Below are 26,004 nucleotides of genomic sequence, written 5' to 3'. Positions count from 1 at the left end.
TGAAAAGAGAAAATAAATAAAAAAATAAAACAGAAAGCAGAAGTCACAAGCATATATTCTATTACCTTTCATATTCCTGTTTTATCATTGCAGGAGGACCATCACTAGTAAAACAGAAAACTTATTGTAAAACAATTGTACATAAGGTTTCAAAATAAAATGTTTCTTCTATCAAAGTTCAAAAATGCATGAAATATCTACAGGAGAGGGAAAAATCATGAGAAAAAAATGAAAAATGGATATTACTACTTACTTTCGGATCAAAATATTTCTTTTGATAATTAATTAGTACATCAAGATAAAAAGATCATTAATAATTCAAAGATAGCTGTCTTGTGACTGTCTTAGAAAATTATCAAATATTGTACTATTACTTAGCATATTGAGAACTATTTAGAAATTGTTAATTTCACCATGATGACTCCAAATAAAAGTCACAAGACAATTGACTAAAGTTGCATCACAACTGTACAATCATCACTTCAGAAGAAAAACTGTTCTCAGATAAATAATACTTTGAAAATTCAGAAAAATTTAATCAACTACAAAATTTACTACAGGATTAAGCATTCTTTTTTTGTTGAAATAATAGATCTATGTGTGCACTGGGTCATCTTATTGACACCAAAGTAAAAACTATCATAATAAGTTTGTGAGCAGTCTGTCCATTTCAGGCATTATTTAATTCATCAATACTTGTAATGTTCAATTCTTGTAATTTCAATTGAACAAAACTTTTTTTGTTTTTTTTTCTTTTCATATTCTCCTCATAAGAAAAAATGCTGCACATTGCCACAAGTTACTTGTTTATTTTGCTATCGAAATGATGTTTTCTATGGAAATTTATAGAGTAAGTTTTCACATGAATATGGATTAAAATTGTGGAATTTAATTAAATATAAGAACATGCCATTAAGATTCAAACTACATCTAAAAATACAGAGGGAAAAAGTTTAAAATGAATTATAATAATTATGATAAATTTATTGATGATGATAAAATGAAGTTGCCTAAACTACTGAAAAATGTAAAAAAAGAGGTTTTAAGGATGTTTGCTACTCTTGTTTTTGACTTTTTGTCAGATATTCGGAATCCTCTAGTTTTATTCATGTAGTGCACAAAAAAAGTTTGCCTACTAACCCTACTTTTCTTTTCATAATTTTTACATATAGTTTAAAAGGCCATTTTTGAAAATCTTATAAAATCATTTTCATTTTTTCACAGTTTTTGAAAGAAAAAAAATGCCAATGTTAAATGTATGAAAAATCTTAGAGAGAGAATTATTGCCCGCCAAGTTTTCAATTGATTATATTTCAAAAATAAGCACACAGACCTATCATTTTTTTTCTACTTCTAAAGTTCTACTATTTATATACTATCAATTTATAACAGTATTTTAAAAAGCTTGTTATTTTAAAACCGAGGAGTGAACATTCTTAAAAAATATATGTCACTTGTGATAACGAACTGTTACTATATAGATAATAAAACAATTGACACAGATTCTAAATAAACAAAAGTAAACATTGTTGCAAGGAGTTACACAAAGTTTTGTTCCAAATTGAATTAAACTGCAGTCGAATTTGTGTCTAACACTAACTATACAGTTATTTAGTATAGTCATATTTGATTTATTCAGGAATTCAGATGAAAGAGCAAAGTATAAGCACATCAAAATTATATGTAGATAAATGTAAGTTTTTGATTATCAATAATAATTATAATAAAACAGTTAAAATTGGTGCATATATAATAATTCATATCAAAGGGAAAAAAGTAATTACACTAATTATATGATTAAAAGAGTTAGTTCATCAAATGATATCAAATTCTAAAATTACAAGATCGATTGATTATTGCAACAAAACATAAATCATTTACCCTCAGTTCTACCATCAAACTATTGCAATTTTTTTTTAAGAATAATCTTTCCTCTTTGAATCCTAATTACGTTTGTCTTTGATGTTTTGTATTCGCTGTCATTTTAATTTTTGTTTTGCATATAAACTAGTCACACACAACACTCATTAAACAATCTTTAAAACTAAAATCGTTTTTTGGGGGTGGGAAAGGGGGGGGGGGGGGGGGGGAATATGCATAAATATCCCTACAACAAAATATCCTGATTTGCCATTGTACATAGGAACTTTTCAAAATAATGAAGGATTGTAATAAAAAATGAAACCGTCAACAAATTAATTTAATATATTCCACTAGTCAAGTTGACAAAGAAGTGTCAATGTTAGAGATTTGTTTACATACTATGTATTGAGATTTTCTTAGTTATCATCATGATCATAGGTCAGGACTAAAGTAAAAGTAGGTCCATTGGAAAAAAAATCAGTATTCAGAATAGAGTTTGGTGTCACGTTTTGTTCCCATCAAATATAAACCATTGAAGATTTGGTCTTAGCAACTCACTCTGACAGATTTACAAAGACCCCCCTCCTAAAAACAAGTGACCTGGTGAAGACATAAAAATACCCTGACATAATTTTCTTAAAAGATTATCTAAAGTCAGAATGTAAAATATATTTTTACAACAAAATTTTGTTAAATATAAATAATATCAAAAATATCAAAAATTAAGATATGCTATTGATTACACTCAAAATTTTATAAAACTTATAACGTAAAAATTTATACTTTTCAAAATGTAATCAATTTAAGATCATAACCATAATACACCACCATGATAATAAATGAGTTACAAGCAATTACATGGAGATCATATGTTTCTAATTCTAATATACAAAAAAGATCATTAGATTATCTGGATGATTTATTATAATGAAAATGATAAAACAAAGAAAAACCTCTCCCATTAAAAAGCTGTATTATACTGTTTACCTTGAAATAGATGCTGGATCTGGTTGGTTAACTTCTCTATAACAATAGAAATGGACCAGAGATAGAAACACAGCAAACTGTGTACAGGCAAGCAGTGAGTGTTAGTGCTTAAATTTGAGTTGTAAAATCTGAATATATTGGTATTTGAGGCTGTTCAAAAGTATTTTATTTTGTTAACAATTTTTTATAGCCAGTTATAAATATATAATTCTTTTGTTAAACAAGTCACAGTGACCCCACTTTTTTTTAATCTAGTACATATTATCATAAATCCAATCTTCAGTTTTTTAGTTTAAGAAGCTATTAATATAAATCTCATATATCTACATAAATCATTAGCTATAAAGGTAAAACACAACACACAAACACACTCTCAAAACATAAACAACAACCATAATGTATGTGTGTATAAATATTATACCTGCTTGGTGATCCTCCTTCTTTTTCTGATGGTGACACTTCCCTCTCTAACTTGGGTGGTGATAGAGACTTATGATGAGACTTGCTTCTAGAACGTTTCTTTTCTGGAGTCTTAGATCTTTTTTTAGGAGGGGACTTGCTTTTCCTTTTAGCAGTAGGACTCCTGTAAACAGAATTTGCTATTTCTTATATAAATATTCTTGATTCCACTAATGTAAAGGCCAGAGAAAATGTGGAAATGGTACAAGGTACTATGATATGGCCTTAAACAACTAACAGGTTCTTACATGAATCAACAATGGATCAAAAAATATTGTCTGTCCCAACTGTTACCAACTGAAACTAATACTAACAATAAATATGACATTCATTTAACTTTGAGATTCACAATCTATTAGTCGGCCAGGATTTACTACTTACACAAGTGATTTCAGAATCAAATCTTTAAGTGATTTTGGCTTTGAAAAATCAAAAAATTTCACAAAAATAAACACAGACTTTTTAAAATCACTGAAACAAGTAATTTGAGAAGTAATAAAATGCTCCGCTGGGGCACAGCTTGATACGACCGCAGAGGTCGAACCCTGAACAGTTGGGGCAAGTATGGACACAACATTCAAGCTTGATACAGCACTGGATTTGGATTGTAATTAAATATTTGACACAGCATAGGTTTCTGACACAGAATGAAAGTGGTCTAAGAACTTTAAAAAATTTAATTTACCTATTCAAACCATATCATTATTATTTGCTTTTATATATAAATCAGAAATAACCAATTTAAAATGGTAAATTTTAAAGAAAAAAAAGGAAAAAAAAATCCACCCCCCAAATTTTTTGAACCCCCTTATCATTCATCACCCCCAAACTCAATCCCAGCCTTCCCTTTGTGGTATGGTACCTTGCAGCACAATTTCAGAGAGATCCATACACTTGAACACAAGTTATTGTTTGGAAACTAGAAAAATGCTTGTTTTTTTGCCCCTTTTTGGCCCCAAATTCCTAAACGTTTAGGGCAATTACCCCCAAACTCAAACCCAGCTTTCCCTTTGTGATATGGAACCTTGCAGTACAATTTCATAAAGATCCATACACTTACACACAAGTTATTGTCCTGAAACTAGAAAAATGCTTGTTTTTTTGCCCTTTTATGGCCCCTAATTACTAAAATTTTGAGGGAATTACCCCCAAACTCAATCCCAGCCTTCCCTTTGTGGTATGGTACCTTGCAGTACAATTTCAGAGAGATCCATACACTTGAACACAAGTTATTGTTTGGAAACTAGAAAAATGCTTGTTTTTTGGCCCCAAATTCCTAAACATTTAAGGCAATTACCCCAAACTCAAACCCAGCTTTCCCTTTGTGATATGGAACCTTGCAGTACAGTTTCATAAAGATCCATACACTTACACACAAGTTATTGTCCTGAAACTAAAAAAATGCTTGTTTTTTTGCCCTTTTATGGCCCCTAATTACTAAAATTTTGAAGTAATTACCCCCAAAATCAATCCCAGCCTTCCCTCTGTGGTATGGTACCTTGCAGTACAATTTCAGAGAGATCCATAAACTTGAACACAAGTTATTGTCTGGAAACTAGAAAAAAATGCTTATTTTTGGCCCCTTTTTGGCCCCTAATTCCAAAACTTTTTGGGCAATTATCCCGAAACTCAATTCAAGCTTTCCCTGTGTGATATGGAACCTTGTAGTACAATTTCATAAAGATCCATACACTTACACACAAGTTATTGTCATGAAACTAGAAAAATGCTTGTTTTTTGCCCCTTTTTGGCCCCTAATTCCTAAAATTTGGAGGCAATTACCCCCAAAATCAATCCCAGCATTCCCTTTGTGATATGGAACCTTATGATACAATTTCATAAAGATCCATACACTTACACACAAGTTATTGTCATGTAACTAGAAAAATGCTTGTTTTTTGCCCCTTTTTTGCCCCTAATTCCTAAAATTTGGAGGCAATTACCCCCAAAATCAATCCCAGCATTCCCTTTGTGATATGGAACCTTGTGATACAATTTCAGAGAGATCCATAGGCTTACACACAAGTTATTGTCATGAAACTAGAAAAATGCTTGTTTTTTGCCCCTTTTTGGCCCCTAATTCCTAAAATTTGGAGACAATTACCCCCAAAATCAATCCCAGCATTCCCTTTGTGATATGGAACCTTGTGGTACAATGTCAGAGAGATCCATACACTTACACACAAGTTATGTCTGGAAGTTACAAAAATGCTTATTTTTGGCCCCTAATTCCTTAACTGTTGGTACCATAACCCCCAAAATCAATCCCAACCTTCCTTTTGTGGTATTGAACTTTATGGTAAAATTTCATTGAGATCCATTCACTTAAACTAAAGTTAGAGTGCGAAAACTAATGTGTCTTCGGATGACGACAACGACGACGACGAAGACGCCAACGTCATACCAATATACGACCACAAAAATTTGTTTGCGGTCGTATAAAAATGTAATCACTTCAATAAGTGTTTAAAACATTTTCTTGAAATTTTTCCCACAAGCTTGAATTTTTTATTTGGTAAAAACACAAGGATTCCATTGAAAAAACAACTATATTCATGCAGAAATTATCTTTTGCTTGATGAACCTGTCAGTTTTTACAGTTTATTCAAAATATGCATAAACTGGAATAATTTGTAGATCAGGACATAACCTTGAAGTAGATCATTCTAACTCTAAAGAAAACTAATCAGGTTACTTAAAATTGTTGATCTTTGTCTGATTGTTAGAGTAGTAAATGAATGACTATTTGAATACAGAAAAATTCCCATGGGTACTTTTATAAGCTTTAGCACATTAACTTTCTGCCCAAGCGCACTGGTGAAATTAATATAAAAGAGAAAGGGACAATTGATCTATGTAGGAAAATTACAGAAAAATTTGTCAAAATATTAAAAATTAATGAAATTAGCATAAAAGTTTGAAGATCAAAGGAAACACCGAATTCACTTAAATAGGTGATAACTGAATTTATTAAATCACTGAAATAGGTGATAATGAAATCACTTGTATAAGTAGTACCCCTGACTGTTAGTTACTGTAAAAAATATTGAGTCCTTTCCAATGTTGACCTTTATCTCGCATATTGATTTACAGAACAGCCTTTGACAGTTCCATAGGCAGACTTCATGTTCGCAGTATGCCCATCACTGACAGTGAATGCAAAAGTTTCAAAAGACTGATAATGTCTAAATGACTGCAACACATAGGGACTGCTATTTTTTGTTCATAGTGGGTGGTGCATGCAAATTGCATATTAAACATTTACATCTTCAATGTGTGGAGAAATTTTTCTTTTCAAAAGACTAGGGAAATGGAACAAAGGCTTAAGTCATGCAACTTCTCACAAGAGTCAAAAACACCCAGATCTGTAATTCTTGATGAATATAAGAAACTCTTTCTTCCTTATAAAAGAATATCAATCTTCATAAACCTATTTAAAAGGGTTGAACATACTCTAAATTCAGAAATAATTGCAGTTTTTTATTAATGCAAAAAATGCGAAAGTATCAAGTTCACAATGATAAAAATTTGCATTCATAATCTCAGTATTAACTTTCCTTCAAAAAATTTTTGCAATTGCATTAATTAGATTTCACATTATTGCCAGTGGTCTAGGATTCTCAATAATAAATGCATGCATTAATTTATGAATTTACAGCATCACTTCTTAAAGATTATGTCAAATCATTATCATAATCATAACAGTTACACCGATCTGTGATATCTGCTTTCTTACCTTGACCTTGATCGTCGACTGTAAGCTCTTGGTGTCCTTGACCTTCTCCTGAAAGAAGATAGGTAAAATGCTTATCAATTACATTTTTGTTTACAATATTTCTCTTAAAACTATACCTAAATTTACAGATCTATATATTATAAATTATGATAACAAATGCTGCACATGCATATGCTAGTGGCATGTCAATCATGATGCAGTTCAGTTCAATGAGGTCTATTGCATTTCAGAACACAACTGATATCAAAACCATTTCTATTTTTAATATCAATTTCTATTTTTAATATCAACAATTAATAGTTACAATTCGAAGACCCAATCAAATATCTATGCTGAAGTTGTTAAAATCACAATAACCTGCAACACAAACAATATATTTCTGAGATTTCAGTATCAGACAAGACTAATATATATATTATTTTTGTAAATATTCAAATAAAACTGGATTCTTTGCATTTTAGAAGTTCAAATTATAATGTAGATGAACTACATAACCCAATCAATTTCATGTATAGTGAAACTTTATAAACCAAACCCTGAGTAAACAGGAGACATGTGTAAATTAAACAATGTTTTGGGGACAATCAGACATTTAGACAGTTCAAACTGAACTGTATCTTTAAAAACTATTCAGTATCAAAGGGGTTTGATTAAGGAGATTTTCACTGTAGCATAACTGTTTTCCTTTATCAATATATATTTAGAAAAGTACAAATACAGCTCACTAACCATAAGATCACGCCATAACAATATTTTTACATATAGTATACACAAGTAAAAGTTTTATGAAAAAATAACATGAACAGGAATCTTTTTTGCAACATTATAAAGGCACAAATTGAATAAGGACTACTATATATATTTATTCATATTATTAATTGGAAGCATCCAAAAAAATATGACATTTCTCCAATAAAGAAAGTTGCCTATTCTAATTTTCAAAAGTAATTTGTTTTCTCATGATGTTTTGTCAGATCCAGCCATTCTTTTCTGGATTTCATAAAATTGTGGATTTTTTTTGGGTATGATGTCATTAATTCAAGCCATCATGCTAGAAAAATCAATGAAATGAGAAATACATGTATAACATCATAACTGAATTTAAACTAAATGAAGCAGAAACAACTACATCAAAATGTTTATAGATATAACTTATAACTTAGTAGGTATATATCAAAGGTGGTTTCAATTTACTTATTTGGATTATTGCTACAGGCAAAATTTCAGATTGACAAAATTAAAACCAAACAAAAGAAAAGAAAACATTTTTTTTAATCTAATATCTAATTAATACAATATATTTCAGGCAAAATGTCTTTTCTTAAATTCAAAATTAAATTGATTGACTGAACTTTGCTTAGCATTGTTTATACTTCCATCAATAAATATATTTGCATATGAAGTTTGTGCAATAAATATGAATTATTCATAAAAAATAATAAGACAACAAACTTGTAAGAAGTAAATCATTTCAGTCTAAGAAATAAATGACATGTTAGATATTCTTCATACAACTGATTGTAATAAACAATTCAAAGCACATCAAAATTATTTTTTTAAAAGATCTTGTTTGTATCCATTCATACTGAAATACATATCTAAAGATTTGCTTTCAAATTACTTCTCTGTAGAGAATCAAATCTATAAAGATTTACTATACATTCCTTAATATATTTTGACATAGAAAGCAAATCTTTTCTGACACATGAAAAACTCATGGTCCAGAGGTGTCTACTTAAGTAAAACAATTATTACCTGACTGGGAAGATGATTTGGCCCCTCAGCGGCCCCCTTCAATAGGAAACAAACCAATTATTAGATTATTGGATACTCATTATGCTAGTGTCTGGTTCTAACAGAATATTTAAGAAAAAATTGAAATGCTTAATCTACATATTTTATCCTTTATAAAGGAGAAGATTCACTTTAGATCAAATATGGCCTTGAATTTCAACTTTATCATAAAAAATTTTAATGGCCATAATTTGGTTCTTCAATGGACCTATTTCCAAGCCTTTTTTACTAAGTTAAACAAATCTCTTCCTGAGAAACAATCTGAGCTTCAAAATCAGCTCATTTTGGATGTATTGTCAAAATATGATGGTTTTGTGCACATTTTTTAGGACCTATAAGCTTGTGCTAAAAACTGTTAATAATTATTGAAAATTTGCCCAAAACTGAAATAACAACACAAATAATGTTACTTAAGGGGTCATAACTTCGTCATTTTAATGTAATGTGTCAAATATAAGTTATTTTGTATTAATAGTTATATCACAACTATTTCTATATGAAATTTGCAGTATTTTGGCCTGATTACAAAAACATCAAAATCTTAAGGCCAATCTTATTATGCCTTTGTGAACTTACTCCTTTGTCACTGTGCAAACCAAATAAGCAAACACAAATTGTCCTGTACATTGGCAACTCTATTTAAATCAAATTAGGAACTTTATGTTAAATTGATAGGTGAACGAAATCAAAATTTCTTAAAGTGAACTAAGGTTTCTTAATAGTGAGCCATTAAAGTTCAGCTTTTCCAGCTGAGAAGTTTCATAAAGAAATACTTATGTCTACATGTATTTGAATTCAAAATCATTCCATCTCAGATCAAAGTTTAGAGAATATTGCATGAATACACTGGTTTTTTATTCAATTTCCTGTCGATATAAAATTCCAATCCATGCTGCGCCAAGTAAATTCTTTCTATATCATCTCAAACATGTTTTTATTTTAGTATTATGATTTCTATATGAAATCAAATTTAAAAAAGATAAAAAATCATTTAATAAAATATCCCTAGGAAATTCAGTAGATTTTGCTTATTTCAATTTTCCCTTAAATGAGTGTAAATCTATAAAGGGGATTCAAAATCAAAGTAACATTATTGATCAATCCGTTAGAACCAGAAATATTAATAGAAATTTACTGAACACAAGATTAATTTTCTAGATTTTATTTATATTGTAATCTTTAAAGAATAAATTTTCAAAATTCAAATGGAAACTAAAAGAAGGGGGAAATATGTTTACCTTGTAGGGAAATGGTTTGATCCCTGTGTTGGTCTCTCTTCCCTACACAGCAACAGAAAGAATCATTCAAAATATCATCTATATCCTAACTAATATTCTGATAATGTGTTTTGAAAACATACTAAAATATGTGTTTTTATCAACTCTTATAAACTGAGTATACAATAGTACAAAAACAAATCTGCTGAAATTATGTATGAAGAACTTGGATTCTCATCTAAATATTTTTATGGAGTAAATTTTTTTTTTAAAACACCAAATTTTCTGTATTTGATCATGTCTTACCATTTTACCATGGATATAAAATACATTAGAACTGACTGGATTTTTAACCCTTTCATATCATGTCAACATACTGAAGAAATATTTCAATCATTGAATTTTGTCACACAATAAATTTATATATTAGTAACTGCATTTCAAATATGTAAGATTTCAAAAAATGATTTATAGTTGCAGTTCAAAATAGTAAGGCATGGTCTGTTTAATATATAAGAAATATATAACTATATATATTCTTTAAATAATACAAACTTTGGTGCTCTGCCCTTTGATTTTGACCTTGATCTGTGCTTTGACCTTGACCTCTTTCTTGACCTAAATGTACAAATAAATACAGTATTTTCCTTTAGAACTTAGTAAAACAAGACAGTTCTAAGAATATGGTGGTATGTATCACTGCAGATATACAGATCTCCACTAGAATTCCTGTGATAAAACTGAATAATTTAAGTGTTAGACCTTGAACCATTTAGTAAATTATTCATTTCTATTGAAGAGATACAATTTATACACAATGACATCTTTAATAGAATACTAAATGTTATAAAATTTGTAGAAACTTTTATTCTGCCATAATACAATTTTCTATCTGAATCCCTGCAGAGGCATATTCCTTAAAAATCACAATAAACTGTTCAGGCAAGAAAAATATAGAGTTGGGTTTAAGGTAGATCATAAGTATATACTTTTTGAGATAGAATTTTCTTATACTTTGCCAAAAGGAAGATTTTACTATGACTTTTTCAAAAATATAATAAAAAGTATGGGTCACCGTGCTATTTTCCAAGCTATGAGTCGTTGAAAATTGCCTAAATTTGGTTAGATTGTTCATGAAAAAACACATTTGTGTGCATAAAAAAAATTCTATGAGATAGAATATTGAAATAAATTGTAAGAAGATAGGTTTTATAATATGTTTTAAGAAAATAAAAAGAAAAAATGGTGTCACCGAACTTGTTTTCTTGCTACATGTAAAAATTAAAAATTTCCCTATCAGTCCAGTATATATTTTTTACTAAAAGAGTTATCTCCCCTTAAATGGCTTATTTGAAAGAAATGATTCTAAAAACACAAAATTTGATATTTATTTAAATATTTTGAATAATACAATAAATCACCAAGTTTTCTTTATATAAATAAACAATCTAACCGTTAAATTGCAAATCTGTCTCCAAATTTGCAGATTTGGGCAAATAACTAGAACATTTTTGTACTGAGATTGTACAATCCAAGATGGCGGTATACCATGTATCTACCTTAATGTCCCCATATCTACCCTAACACATTTAATTGACAATTAAGCAAAACAAAGTCCTATTCTTTCCTACAAGGAGACAGGACACAATTAAATACTATGTTGGCCTAACCCAGATATATATATCTTGCCTGTGTACCCTTATCCCAAACTTTAACAATTGTTGACGCCACTGACACAGGAAACATTGTACCCAAGTCTCCCTTCATTTCATTGCAGGTGAATTAAAAACTAATTTTAAATTTAGAAAGCTACTTAATTATAAATTTGGATTCTTTCAAACCCTTATATGTTATAAATCAAGTCACTGAAGCGATCTAAATTCTTTCAATAGATAGCATGTCTATATCTATGTCGGAAATTTAAATGAAACATTGCAATTACACATTCGTTTCATCTGAAAAAAGTTAACATCTTAACTATCAACCAAGAGTTATAATTTGTACCATGGGTCAGTATCATAAAATTTGTTAAGGACAGAAATTATTGTATAGAATTCAAAATCTCTTGATCCTAAGTAATTGTTTAAACTAAACAACATTTACTTTAAAAGTAAATGACTACCTTATCTTTGAATTATACAAATACTGTCTAACATACCTAGACCTTTTCCTACGTGAACGAGACCCTGAACGTTTTCTGGACCTTGACCTTTTTCTTGATCTAGATCTTTTTCTAGACCTTGATCGTCTGGAGGATCTTCTTCGAGATCTTGAGCGTTTTCTTGACCTTGATCTGGAACCTCTTCGTGACCTAGATCTTCGTCTGGATCTAGATCTGCTACGGGATCTATCATCTGTAACATAAATTTTCATCAAATCCAGTATTATTACCATTAATTCAGTGGATGTCTATAACCTAACCCGATCTCACAGCATATTACATTATTAAATTTACAACATTGTTTCTTTAAATCCAAAGTTATACATTGAAATAATCTTACCATTACAAGGCTTCTGACTATAAGTGAAGGTTTCAAATGGTTTTTTTCCCTATGAACTATTGGTTCAAAAGAGCTAAAATCACACAGATGGTATCTCTGCTAAATGCAAAGAAAAGCCATCTGAAATGCACTAAATTCTATTGAGCTTCATTAACTCAGAATACACTGGGATGATTTTACAACAAAAGGAAAATAAACATGTAAATTTTAAATTGTGATTCTCTTCTTTTCAATTTTGGCATACAGAATAACACTGCATACATTTCTTAACTGGCAGTATTTACTTACATGGATCATCTACTGCAGCTGATATCAGGGACTGGGCTTCTTTGACTTTCTTCATTGCTTCTTCTATGTCCCTTTGTTGAGCTTCTTGAGACTTTGTTAAGGGTTTGATGATACATGTATTAGAATGTGTTACACTGGAAATCAAAGGGAAATATAAACTCTGTTTAATACATTTTTTACTGTCTTTCATTCTATTAAATATAAAATAGTCATGCTACTTCATCTACATACTTTGATTTCTCTTCTGCTATCTTAATGATATAACAATCTAGAGATATAGACTCAGATGATTTTGTTCATCTAAAATAAACACAGATATGGCTGTATTGGAAGCACATGACTATGTAGGATAAAGATATCTCAATGGAAAAATTCAGTTTACCAAAATCTGAAATCTGCTAAAATACAGAAGGGAATCAAATCTGAGGAAATATGTTTTAAATGATTGTGAATTGTCCTGTGTATTTGAACATTTGAAATATGAGGTGATAATGTTATCTGTAGTATGAGAGTGGCAACAATTTCTATTGCTTTCTTTAAAAAAAAATGTTTGTCCTAATACTTCTTTTCAAATGTATGTTTGCCAATCTTAAATCCACAAGCTACTAAATATCATTTGCATACAAACTGATACAAAGGTCTAAAACTAACATGAATTCAAGCTGAATATTAAATAGAAAATTGTGAGAATAAGTCTAGATGAGCTGCAACGGTACCTCATAGTAAATGAAAGAAGTAGGTGAAATGCAAAGATAACTCAGTCCTCACAATATAATAGACATAATAAGGCAGCAATAATACCCCATAGTTTGAGAGAAGAAGGTAAGCTGCAATGATACCTCTTAGAATTAAAGAAGAAGGTGAGTTGCAATGATACATTTTAGTACGAGTATTAAGTGGGTTATAATTACATCATAGTAGGAGGAAAATAGTTGAGGTTAAACTATACCTCATAGCAAGAAAGAAATACTCACGTGATAGGTTTACTCTGGAACATTACACCATTGTAAGTAAGAGCAGTGGCCACAGATCTTTGATCAGTAAATTCTACATAACCAGATACAATAGAACTACTAGGGTCTCCTGCCATCCGCACATACTTCACTTCTCCTACTTGGGAAAAAAAATTCAGCAGCTGATCTGTAGAAGTCTACAATATAAAATTATATCTTGAACTATAAATTACTGTTACTACTTTTCTTGATTTATAAATTTTATCACTTGTTTGCAATTTATACATTTTTTTCTGTATTCCATTTTTCAAAATTTCATTTCTTTTAGTTATACTGATTTTATAAAAGTAATACAACTAAATGTTTATATTGATGTGATTGAAATGAAAACATCCCTCTTTTATTCTCAAACTCAAAAATAGAATTACATCAGCATTTGGAACTCATAGGATATTAAAACTAGAGAACTTATATTCTCTTCCTATGCCCTTAGGCAGGAAATTTTATTTTAAATAACTACAGTCCTCACATCAGTTTTTCTTTTCTTTGACAAGGCAGTATTGAAGAACAAAATATATCTCCAATGTACAGTATATGTACTGATTATCAGGTTGTCTGCACATACACATTGTAAAATATCAACCTTGAGTCACAATATGAAGCTTTTTGTCGAGTGAGCGCAGCATACAAATTCAAAAAGCTTCATATTGTGTCCAGCAGCTGATATTTTACAATATAAATATGATGAAAATCTGATAAATCAATTTATCGGATTGTATTTGTGTATTTTGCATGATAGAAACAAGTGTTTTTCTTTATTTCACCAGCAATCCAAAAAAGATGACTTGATAAGTTCAGATCAAACTTATCAACATTGGTTCATTCATTAAGATGTCTGTGATATGTCCGGGTCAAAGTTATTTAGGCAGGGTTAACATATTTGACGTCACAAAGCTGTGATATGCAATTTTATGAAGAGCAGAGTGATACAGACAGTGGGAACACTGATAATTCCTAATATGGAGCTTGGAACATAAAATCAATTCAAACTATCAACTTACTGTAGGATCCATATTAGATACATAAACTGTTCTTCTTATTTCTTCTATCTTTGATCCATCTGTTGTCCCAGGTAAAGCAGGATATTGTGGCAGACCTAAGGCTGTCAGACGTGGGTCATGTGTTGTAATTACTTGGGCTGAACCAACACCACTCATCTAAATAAATATAGAAGTAAGTCAATTTTATTTAGTAAGTAAATGTTATTTAAAGTCGGTATATATGTACACAAATAACATAGAAAACATGAGGTCTGATGCATTAATTTTGTTTGCACTTGTCCTAAGTCAGGAACCTGATGTTCTGTGGTTGTCGTTTGTTGATGTGGTTCATAAGTGTTTCTCGTTTCTCGTTTTTTATATAGATTAGACCGTTGGTTTTCCTGTTTGAATGGTTTTACACTAGTCATTTTTGGGGCCCTTTATAGCTTGCTGTTCAGTGTGAGCCTAGGCTCCGTGTTGAAGGCCATACTTTGACCTATAATGGTTTACTTTTACAAATTGTGACTTGGATGGAGAGTTGTCTTATTGGCACTCATACCACATCTGCTTTTAATTAAAAGATTAAATTGTTTTCAATTCAGTGTTCTTGCCATTGTAACATGTTCTGGTAACCATGTCACAATTATTTCACTTGTTTTATTGTTAAATTATTACATGGCAATTTAGCTTGTCCATCTAACAATTTTATTACAAAGCAGTCACACATGATGTTGTTTGTCAATATAACTCTCCTATCCATATTGAAGAACATTAAAATTGGTTCCTGATACATTTATTTTGTTGGTAATCAGGTATAACTAGCTTACAAGTCTCACAGCAAAGTATTCAAATTTTTAAACCTCAAAAGGTTATTTCATAATAATTGAAAATATTTTTAATTATGTTAGATTTTCATTAAAATTAGCAATTTCTATGTGCTTTACCCTAATACACTTATACAAATGGTGTTTATGTTTCAATATAAAATCGAAAAATGAGAAATTTCTTACGTAATCAACTATTCTTCCACAGAAAATTTACCTGACTTATAACATTACTAGGCCATGTAGGTTGGCCAGGCATCAATCCAGCCATGGCTGAAGGGGCTAGCTGCAATGCTGTCTGTTCATCTGGAATTTTACCTGAAGAGGAAATAATATTACATAAGTTAGAGAACGGAAATGAAAAATTAAGCAATTTTTCCATTTGTAAAGGGACATAACTCTAGAAAGGTAAATGTGACGCCACCCAAACTTGATCTGTGTTTTTTGGTAAAAACATTCAGGGGTCGACAATAACGCTTGTCCGATACCAGAGGAAAAAAAGGTCAGACAAGTAAAAGCTATATCAAGCTTGTCCGACAGGACAAGTTAAAATATTATGCAGAAAATAAATTTAATCCAACTTTGATGAACAAAGTAATTATAAACAAAAAACAAGAAAAGAAGATAAACACAAGTATTAATTTGACATGTTTACTTGCAATCAATAATTTAAAACTGGTTCTTTGTCAGGTACTTTTTAACAGGTAAAAGGCATACTATTCTTGGAAACCAGTCTTACTGATCCGAATCAGCGATGCTCGTCACCAGCTCGGAAAGATTAAGCTCCAAGTTTAATAGACAGTTTGGCACCGTAGGAGACATATTTAATAGACATGATTAATAGACAGTTTGGCAACGCAGGAGACAGGAGACATTTCGGTACCAAGACAAATCAGTACCTCGTTTTCCTACCTTATTCTGTTGCTTTATAATAAATACCATACCCTAATTTTTTTAACAAAAATATTTTTTAAATACAAATGAAGAAATTATTTACCATAAAATTCCCAAATCATATTTGATCATATATAGAAGAAAAAACAATACTTGCAATACGGTGACCTATAGTTATTAATTTCTGTGTCATTTGGTCTCTTGCAGAGAGTCCTCTCATTGGCCTTCATACCTCATCTTCTTTTTTTTAATTGATTGAATTTGAATAAACTATTTTCAACTTAAAAAACCAGGATACAAATCCAATGAGTGGAAATTGACAGGCCTATCAGACGGTGCCTCATGTGTAGAGTCTGATGAGACTTTGACATTGATGAAAACTAGAACCTAAGTCCTGTGACATGACTAGATTCAGTTGTTCTCGACTCATATTTTTAAAAGGTATTTCAAAAGATATAAATCAAATTCTGATCTATTGTTTTAATTCATTTTATTCCTTGGATCAACTTAAAATGCAAAAAAGGTTATTATTAAGATTTTTGTTGGACAAGTTACAATTTCATTCGGACAAGTAAGTTTTGGTATGTACTTGTCCTACCTACTGGACAAGTTGGAAAAAAAGTTATTGTAGAGGCCTGTCACTTTTGTATAAGTTTCATAACATTTGGTTGAGGCAAACTAAATTTAGAGAATGGAAACCAATTTCGGGACATACAGACGTACGGTATACAGACTGACAAGGGTAAAACTTAATGCCCCCTCCGCTACGACAGGGGCATAAAAAAGTAGTTCATGTGTGAGGGTCTGGATGGTGGTCTTTCAAATGGCTTCAATTCTATATATTTTTTTAAAATTTTAAGCCATTCTTCTCTATTCTTAATATAAATTTTCCCCATTATTCTCTGTTCTTTATTCTCTTTTCTTTTTATTAACCTATTATTCTCTATTTCAGTCTATTTTTGTTAACCCCGACCAGACCCTCATATGTCTGTCCTAAGTCCAGAACCTCATCAGTGGTTGTCTTATGTTAATATATCTTTTTATATTTTTTTTTATTTCGTGAATTTAACACTGATTGCAGATCTTTAATACTTGGTTAATTTATTCACACCTTTTTGGACTCATTTAGAGCTTGTAGACTGGGGTCTTTTGTTGGAAACTATTTTGACCTCTAGATATTGTTTGGTTTTTGTTATTATTATCATTTATTCATAATAATTATTCATAAAGAGAAATGGTTGGCAAGTTTGTATCCCATTGACAGTAACCCAACATTTCGTTTTATCCTATACCTAAATTAAATTATGTCTATAATGAAGTTTTCTACCATTTTTTGTATATCTAAACACAAAGAATTCATGTTTTGTAATCTATAAACTTACCATCCATGACAGGCACAATTATCATGGCTTTATCAATAAAGACTGTGTTGTTAAGATGTAATGCAACACCTGTGCTCTGAGAATCCTCAAACTTGACATAAACAATCTTTGTAACAGGTGCTGAGACTGCTCCCTCGGGAGAGCTGAAATACAAAGTCAATGAATTATTATAAAATAAAGTTTTTATGATCATAAACGTAAACAAAAGGCTCACCTGAGCCTAGTCTTTATGCTAAGCCTACAGGCCCAACATCCAAGGCTTGTTAAATAATTATCTGGCATGTAAGACTTCATACTTCAGGCCATTTGAATCTATACAAAATTATCCAAAATTTAAGCGTTGGGCCTGTAGCTATAAAACTTTATCACCAAAACTCTGGCTGTATCACCATCTGTTGAAAAGATGCAAGTCTTTAATTGCACATACTAGATGTTTACCTTGATGATCATTTTTACAATTTAGTCACCAGCTGGGTCAGCAGAACGATAAACTAAATCAGCCCAGCCTAAAATCTGCATCGCCTTGGGCTACCATTAAGTTTAGTCTCTGTTTTGGCCTAAACAAATTACAAATGTAATATTGTTCATATCACACAACTTTTTTTAAAGTCTTGCAGTCAGTATAACAAATTGAATTTGGATGATTTATGAAGAAATTTAAGCACGTTGGCCTCCAATATGGAGAAAGGGAAATAAATCTTGCTTAAATTGTGTCAATCTGAAACTTTTTATAATTTACCAGAAGATTATTACCAAATAAATTAGGGCTTTGGAATATCCATCATATTCAAACCAGTGCTGACAAGTCTCACACAATGTGTGTGAAACTCACTCATTTTCATGCTTATTTGGGGGCATTTTCCTTTGATCTGTTGTTCTTGCTCTTTGACCTTTAAAATTTTTGTCAAATCTCATGCATTTGCTTCATGAAAACTTGACAATGACAGCCCTGAGGGGGTGGACAGCTTTTGAGTGAGGTGGGGGCGGGAGGTGGGAGGGCGGGAGGTGGGAGACAAAAATAAGTGGGAGAGAAAAAAAGATTCTAAAAGTGGGAGGTGGGAGATAGGGGCAGGAGAATTATAGTTATCTTGTACCATTGTAAACTCGTACCAATGTCAACTCGTAACACTAAAAAAAAATTCGTACCAATGCAAACTCGTACTACTGCTAACTCGTACCACAGTAAATTCATACCATTGTCAACTCGTACCAACTTATTTAAATGCATCCAAATTATCCAAAATTTAAGCGTTGGGCCTGTAGCTATAAAACTTTATCACCAAAACTCTGGCTGTATCACCATCTGTTACAAGCCAACAGAATCTAACTAAAAATTTTCAAAAATTGAGCTACGGGCCTGTAGATTTAGCAGTTCATCGTGAAGACTGATTTTAGCAGAATATGACCATGCTAATATGATTAAACAAGTTGATTAGTTCATAATCAATAAATAATCACACAATCAAAGGAATTTTATATAATTATTAGCATGGTAATTAAGAAATTACATTCGTATTTTTGTCTAAGTTTTCATTAAAATCTGGTATAAAATTCAAAGATATTTTAATTTTTTGTATAAAGCTTAAAAAAAAATAATCTTAAAACATTCGTATTTTTGTCTAAGTTTTCATTAAAATCTACATGTAGTATAAAATTCAAGTAATTCAACTTTTTTTATTTAGTTTACCAAAAAAAAAAATCATAAAACATTCGTATTTTTGAATGGTACGAGTTTGCAGTGGTATGAGTTCTGATTGGTACGACTTCCCAGTGGTACGAGTTTACGTTGGTACGAGTTAACTTTTTTGGTACGAGTTTACGTGGTACGAGTTTACAATGGTACGAGTTAACTTGCTTCCGGGGCAGGAGGTGGGAGAAGGGTACTCCCTGTCCTACCCCTCAGCCCTGTCAAACCCATTTTGCCCAAAAGTTTTCCCCCTTAGAACATAAATTAATTTTGCTTACACTGCTTGATGACAGTGATAAATGTAAATATATATTTATTCTTACTCAATGGTGGGGTACATTTTAAGATCGTCAATTCGTCCGATGTATGCAAACAATGTCTTCATTTGATCTTTAGATGCGTTCTGGGCAATGTTAGCGACCTGGATAACCTTTGTGGTTATCCGGTCGTCTTTCCCCGCCATCTTCACAGTTTTTTCAGCAGAATAAACCAGGTATATATCTGTAGAACGTTTCCAAAATTTATAAAAATGGCCGTCTAATCTGGCCTAGTATGTTTAATTATAATTTTGTATTGCGAGCTACGAAAAACAGTAACGGGAAACAGATCTTCTTTCAATGTCGTATTTGGTATTTTGACGCGTTTATGCGTTATCTGGTTTTTATATATCTGTTATAGAAATTAAAATTATGAGTGAACAAAATCCTTAAACACTGACACAAATTCGTCATTTTTGAAGTTTTATGATGGAAGGTAGTTTTAACGTTTCATTTTACGGCATTTGTAATAAATTGCTTCCGGCGACGTTGAAAGGCAAGGAACAGCGAACATTTTTCAATCTTTGCATTTCACACGAACAGGAAAAGGGTAATGTCAATTTCTTAGCTGTTTTTTTGGAAGTATTTTTTGTTGTAATTGTTTAAAATTTTCGTTGATTGGCGTCCATCTGCAAGAAAACATAAAAAAATGGTTTGTCCTAACATAGTGGAAATAAAACTGAAGCTGATCAAAATTTCTGTACTCGTGTAAGCTTCAATTTCAGTAAACTACTAGTTTGTTCAGTAAAAGATCACAATAGTTTGATTGTAAGTAAATTTGAACATCAATGAATTCATTGGAACTGAAGTTGAAAATGAAACTCAAATCTGCAACACTGTCACTGAGGGTCTGAGTGACGGTATCGGGTCTGTTCACTCCCAAAACATTTTCACACCCTACACGTTCGCACCCCACACATTAACCCCCCTGGGTTCATTTGTACCCTATTTGTATACACCTTATCACTATTTGTCCGCCGTTACTGGAATTCAAGGTTCCCGTAAAAATTTTTACATTAAAAAATGTCTGATGCCACAAAGGAAAAGTGATTGTTATAAGATATATATTGTTATATAATGTCAATAGTTCAAGTGTCGAATGTCAATAGTTCAAGTGTCGCTGATTCCCAAATAGCGATTAGGTCTTTTCAAATATTAACATGTAATTATTAATTAATTGGTATCTGCAAAGCTAATTTGGTATTATTGTTATGTGTTTGAAAGTCATGCATTCATGATTGATGTTATAACTAGCTTTGTTGTCAAGTAAAATACAAGTAGTTACCTCATGGTAATGCACCCACTAAACATATGCTTTGTGGCCAGGTTTTATACAACATAAAAGTATTCTGTATTAGTTACGCCTAAAAGATGAATGAATAATTACGGAGTAATAAGATGTATTTCTTTTAAAATATAGCCTTTTGGTATCTTCAGCCTTTCTTTTACAAGTCTTAGAGATGAATGACTTGGCCTTTGATCATCATGAATGTCACTTTTTGAAAAACAAAGGGGGGGGGGGGGGGGGGCAAACATGATTTTGAGCAAACAGACCAGTATTAAGGGCTTTCCAGACGAATAAGCCATGAACCAGTTCTATCATGAATCCAGGTAAGTTCGCCTAAGTACCTGTTGACCCTGGGTCCATTCACCTTGTTTTTATACAGCCGCTAAAAAATTTTGCTGTCGTATATTGGTATGACGTTGGCGTCGTCGTCCGAAGACACATTGGTTTTCGCACTCTAACTTTAGTTTAAGTGAATGGATCTCTATGAAATTTAATCATAAGGTTCAATACCACAAAAGGAAGGTTGGGATTGATTTTGGGGGTTATGGTACGTACCAACAGTTAAGGAATTAGGGGTCAAAAATAAGCATTTGTCTAGTTTCCAGAGAATAATTTGTGTTCAAGCGTATGGATCTCTCTGAAATTTTACTGCAAGGTACTATACCACAAAGGGAAGGCTGGGATTGATTTTGGGGGTAATTGCCTCAAAAGCTTAGGAATTAGGGGCCAAAAAGGTGCAAAAAACAAGCATTTTTCTAGTTTCGTGACAATAACTTGTGTGTAAGTGTATGGATCTTTCTGAAATTGTACTACAAGGTTCCATATCTTAAAGGGAAAGCTGGAATTGAGTTTTGGGGTAATTGGCTTAAAGGTTTAGGAATTTGAGGCCAAAAAGGGGCCAAAAAACAAAGCATTTTTCTAGTTTCTAGACAATAACTTGTGTTCAAGTGTATGGATCTCTCTGAAATTGTACTGCAAGGTACCATACCACAAAGGGAAGGCTGGGATTGAGTTTGGGGATGATGAATCATAAGGGGTTCAAAAAATTGGGGGTGGGGGGGATTGTTTTTTCCCTTTTTTTTCTTTAAAATTTTCCATTTTAAATTTGTTATTTCTGATTTATATATAAAAGCAAATAATAATGATATGGTTTGAATAGGTATATCAAAATTATTTAAGTTCTTAGACCACATTCATTCTGTGTCAGAAACCTATGCTGTGTCAAATATTTAATCACAATCCAAATTCAGGTGCTGTTTCAAGCTTGAATGTTGTGTCCATACTTGCCCCAGCTGTTCAGGGTTCGACCTCTGTGGTCGTATCAAGCTGTGCCCAGCGGAGCATTTTATTTATTCTATTTTGCTGAATATTTATGTTGTAAAGCTGCTACCAGAAAATTATTTTATTGATTTGCACTGAAGAGTACAGGAATACAAGACATTTAATATATTAAAACAATTGAATTGAAATATTCTATAAAAAAACAAAATACTACAAAGACAAAATCACACAGCCATCCACTCTACATATCTACACCATGATTTACTAAAAACAAATTTGAGATCAAAGAAGTAAAGCTACGGACCCAGGGCAAACATGTTATTAGGGCGAACGGTCCATAAAATATTTGTTCTTAATATATACTTTACTCTAAATGTTTTGAATAAATAAATGTTGAGCATTGGTATTGTATACTGAATACACATTATTGCTGTTTAGTCCAATCTGGAAAAACAGTCAGACAACTTCCTGACTGGGTCAAGTGTTGCAAAAACAAAGGTCATCTATAATGAGCTGGGGGAGGAAAATGTTTAGAAAGTGAACATTGTGAAATTTTGATAGATTATGATCCAATTTTTTTGAAACACTAATTAAAGTAATAAAATGTGTTGTTTGTAGTGTTTATGATTGTTTAAATATGTCCCTTTGAATAATTTTATGCACAAAGTCAATACATCGTTTAAACAGGGCCCCAGATAGCTTCAACTGGTTTGTGACATCATGAAAAAGATGTGTTATTTAAGAACTTATCCAGATTGGAAGAAATAGCTATAAGGTGTATAGGGAGAAATATCAAAATTTTACAAGTCATATGAAACGAGTATCTTGTAATTATAATGTTATTGAAATATTGAACCAATGCATCCATATAATGTATTAGTTTGTGATTAGGTCAGTTTTGTGGGGAACCACTAGTGGAAGGTCAATGATATTTGGTATGCTGTGTATTAGAATTGGCACATCTCATTCCCATAGAGATTATTTGGCCCTGCCCCCTCAGTCTTGGTCTATTGACTTTGAAACTTTTGCATAGTTTACATGTATTATTATGTGATTAGGTCAGTTTATGGGAAACCACTAGTGGTAGGTCAATGATATTTGGTATGCATTTGTAGTAGCATTGACACATCCCATTACCACAGAGATTATTTGACCCTGCCCCCTCAGTTGTGGTCTATTGACTTTGAAACTTTTGCATAGTTTACATGTATTAGTTTGTGATTAGGTTAGTTTATGGGGAACCACTAATGGTAGATCAATGATAGTAGATCAATGATATTTGGTATGCATATACATGTATGTATTAGCATCGGCACATCTCATTTCCATGGAGATTGTTTGGACCTGTATTTTCAGTCATGGTTCATTCTTCATTGACTTTGAATATTTTGCATCACTTGTTGAAGTATTGCTATTTTAAATTCAACATTTGCATTTTACTATCAAAATAACAAAAAGGCGAGACATATCTCTGTGTTAACAGTTTATTAAGTCTCCCAAACGAAGTTTGGGAAGACTTATTGTTTTTGCTCAGTTCTTATTATTATTATTATTATTCTTCTTCTTCTTCTTCTTCTTCTTCTTCTTCCGCCGCTTTTAAATTTGAACTTGTCCGCACCCGTTCTCAAAAACCGCTTGTCAGATTAACTTAGGGTTTCACAATATGTTAGATTAACATGTCTAGTGGTGCAATCAGGGTTTTGTTTGTGCAATGGGGTTTATAAAAGGGTACTTTGAGGGGCATAAAGAAAAGAGGGTTTTACTATAGAACCCTATGGGATTTTATTTTTAAAAATTTTCAAATGAGTATAAATTGAAAACCGTTTGTGATAGACACAATCTTTTTAATTGAAAATGTTCTAAATGATAAAGCCCATTTAATGAAATACAGGGTTAGTCCAAGGGGTCACCCCCACCCCCTGCCATTTAAAAAAGTTCTAATACCTTGTAAGTGGTCAAGATTCCCACCCCTAAACCATATATATTTTGGTTTGTCATGCTAAGATGGTTTGAATGATATACAGGGTTAGTCCCCAGGGGTCATCCCAACCCCCTGCCATTTGAGAAAGTTCTAATATCTTGTAAATGGTCCAGATCCCCACCCCTAAACCATATATATTCTGGTTTGTCATGATAAATCACATCAAATGTAATACAGGGTTAGTCCCCAGGGGTCACCCCCACCCCATGCCATTTAAGAAAGTTCTAATATCTTGTAAGTGGTCAAGATCCCCACCCCTAAACCATATATATTCTGGTTTGTCATGCTAAGATGTTTTGAATGATATACAGGGTTAGTCCCCAGGGGTCATCCTGACCCCCTGCCATTTGAGAAAGTTCTAATATCTTGTAAATATTCGAGATCCCCACCCTTAAACCATATATATTCTGGTTTGTCATGATAAAGCACATCAAATGTAATACAGGGTTAGTCCCCAGGGGTCATCCCGACCCCCTGCCATTTGAGAAAGTTCTAATATCTTGTAAATAGTCAAGATCCCCACCCCTAACCCATATATATTCTGGTTTGTCATGATAAATCACATCAAATGTAATACAGGGTTAGTTCCCAGGGGTCACCCCCACCCCCTGCCATTTAAGAAAGTTCTAATATCTTGTAAGTGGTCAAGATCCCCACCCCTATACCATATATATTCTGGTTTGTCATGCTAAGATGGTTTGAATGATATACAGGGTTAGTCCCCAGGGGTCATCCCGACCCCCTGCCATTTGAGAAAGTTCTAATATCTTGTAAATGGTCGAGATCCCCACCCCTAAACCATATATATTCTGGTTTGTCATGATAGAGCACATCAAATGTAATACAGGGTTAGTCCCCAGGGGTCACCCCCACCCCATGTCATTTAAGATGGTTCTAATATCTTGTAAGTGGTCAAGATCCCCATCCCTAAACCATATATATTCTGGTGTGTCATGCTAAGATGGTTTGAATGATATACAGGGTTAGTCCCCAGGGGTCATCCGGAACCCCTGCCATTTGAGAAAGTTCTAATATCTTGTAAATGGTCGAGATCCCCACCCCTAAACCATATATATTCTGGTTTGTCATGATAAAGCACATCAAATGTAATACAGGGTTAGTCCCCAGGGGTCACCCCCAACCAATGCCATTTAAGAAAGTTCTAATATCTTGTAAGTGGTCAAGATCCCCACCCCTAAACCATATATATTCTGGTTTGTCATGCTAAGATGGTTTGAATGATATACAGGGTTAGTCCCCAGGGGTCATCCGACCCCCTGCCATTTGAGAAAGTTCTAATATCTTGTAAATGGTCGAGATCCCCACCCCTAAACCATATATAATCTGGTTTGTCATGATAAAGCACATCAAATGAAATACAGGGTTAGTCCCCAGGGGTCACCCCCACCCCCTGCCATTAAAGAAAGTTCTTATATCTTGTAAGTGGTCAAGATCCCCACCCCTAAACCATATATATTCTGGTTTGTCATGCTAAGATGGTTTGAATGATAT

The 26,004-nt window shown here is 32.1% G+C and overlaps 2 protein-coding genes and 1 long non-coding RNA gene across 23 annotated transcripts in view; 1 reads left to right on the top strand and 2 right to left on the bottom strand.

Annotated features, from left to right (window-relative positions):
* Positions 1-20,194, bottom strand: part of LOC127708199 (probable splicing factor, arginine/serine-rich 7) — a 39,797-nt gene extending 19,603 nt beyond the window's left edge. For 9 of the 21 annotated variants that reach the window (XM_052213052.1, XM_052213077.1, XM_052213069.1 and 6 more), the window contains exons 1-14: positions 19,949-20,192; positions 17,939-18,081; positions 15,880-15,980; positions 14,860-15,015; positions 13,820-13,995; positions 12,846-12,979; positions 12,215-12,410; positions 10,612-10,674; positions 10,078-10,119; positions 8,801-8,836; positions 7,046-7,093; positions 3,272-3,433; positions 2,851-2,886; positions 66-104 (exon numbers count right to left, since the gene is read on the bottom strand). In XM_052213052.1, coding sequence (XP_052069012.1) covers positions 66-104; positions 2,851-2,886; positions 3,272-3,433; positions 7,046-7,093; positions 8,801-8,836; positions 10,078-10,119; positions 10,612-10,674; positions 12,215-12,410; positions 12,846-12,979; positions 13,820-13,995; positions 14,860-15,015; positions 15,880-15,980; positions 17,939-18,081; positions 19,949-20,088 — 1,472 coding nt within the window. In that variant the 5' untranslated portion in view covers positions 20,089-20,192. Of the gene's footprint in view, positions 1-65; positions 105-2,850; positions 2,887-3,271; positions 3,434-7,045; positions 7,094-8,800; positions 8,837-10,077; positions 10,120-10,611; positions 10,675-12,214; positions 12,411-12,845; positions 12,980-13,819; positions 13,996-14,859; positions 15,016-15,879; positions 15,981-17,938; positions 18,082-19,948 lie in introns of all 21 variants that reach the window. The other 12 variants (XM_052213090.1, XM_052213137.1, XM_052213157.1 and 9 more) reach the window with 7 other exon arrangements.
* LOC127708876 (uncharacterized) lies at positions 3,800-5,866 on the bottom strand. Its single transcript, XR_007985417.1, has 2 exons — positions 4,971-5,866; positions 3,800-4,645 (listed from the first exon to the last, which is right to left on the bottom strand). It is a non-coding gene; the product is annotated as an uncharacterized LOC127708876 (long non-coding RNA).
* Positions 20,195-20,411: 217 nt separating the features above from the next.
* The window catches only part of LOC127708663 (small glutamine-rich tetratricopeptide repeat-containing protein alpha-like), a 34,381-nt gene continuing 28,788 nt past the window's right edge, over positions 20,412-26,004 (top strand). Inside the window, exon 1 of the mRNA XM_052213749.1 lies at positions 20,412-20,492. The gene's annotated coding sequence lies outside the window, so the exon portion shown is untranslated. The remainder of the gene's footprint in view (positions 20,493-26,004) is intronic.

The sequence above is a fragment of the Mytilus californianus genome, unplaced genomic scaffold (assembly GCF_021869535.1).
Source record: "Mytilus californianus isolate M0D057914Y unplaced genomic scaffold, xbMytCali1.0.p SCAF_1, whole genome shotgun sequence".
Classification (NCBI taxonomy): domain Eukaryota; kingdom Metazoa; phylum Mollusca; class Bivalvia; order Mytilida; family Mytilidae; genus Mytilus; species Mytilus californianus.
This window is presented reverse-complemented; position numbering and strand designations above follow the sequence as displayed.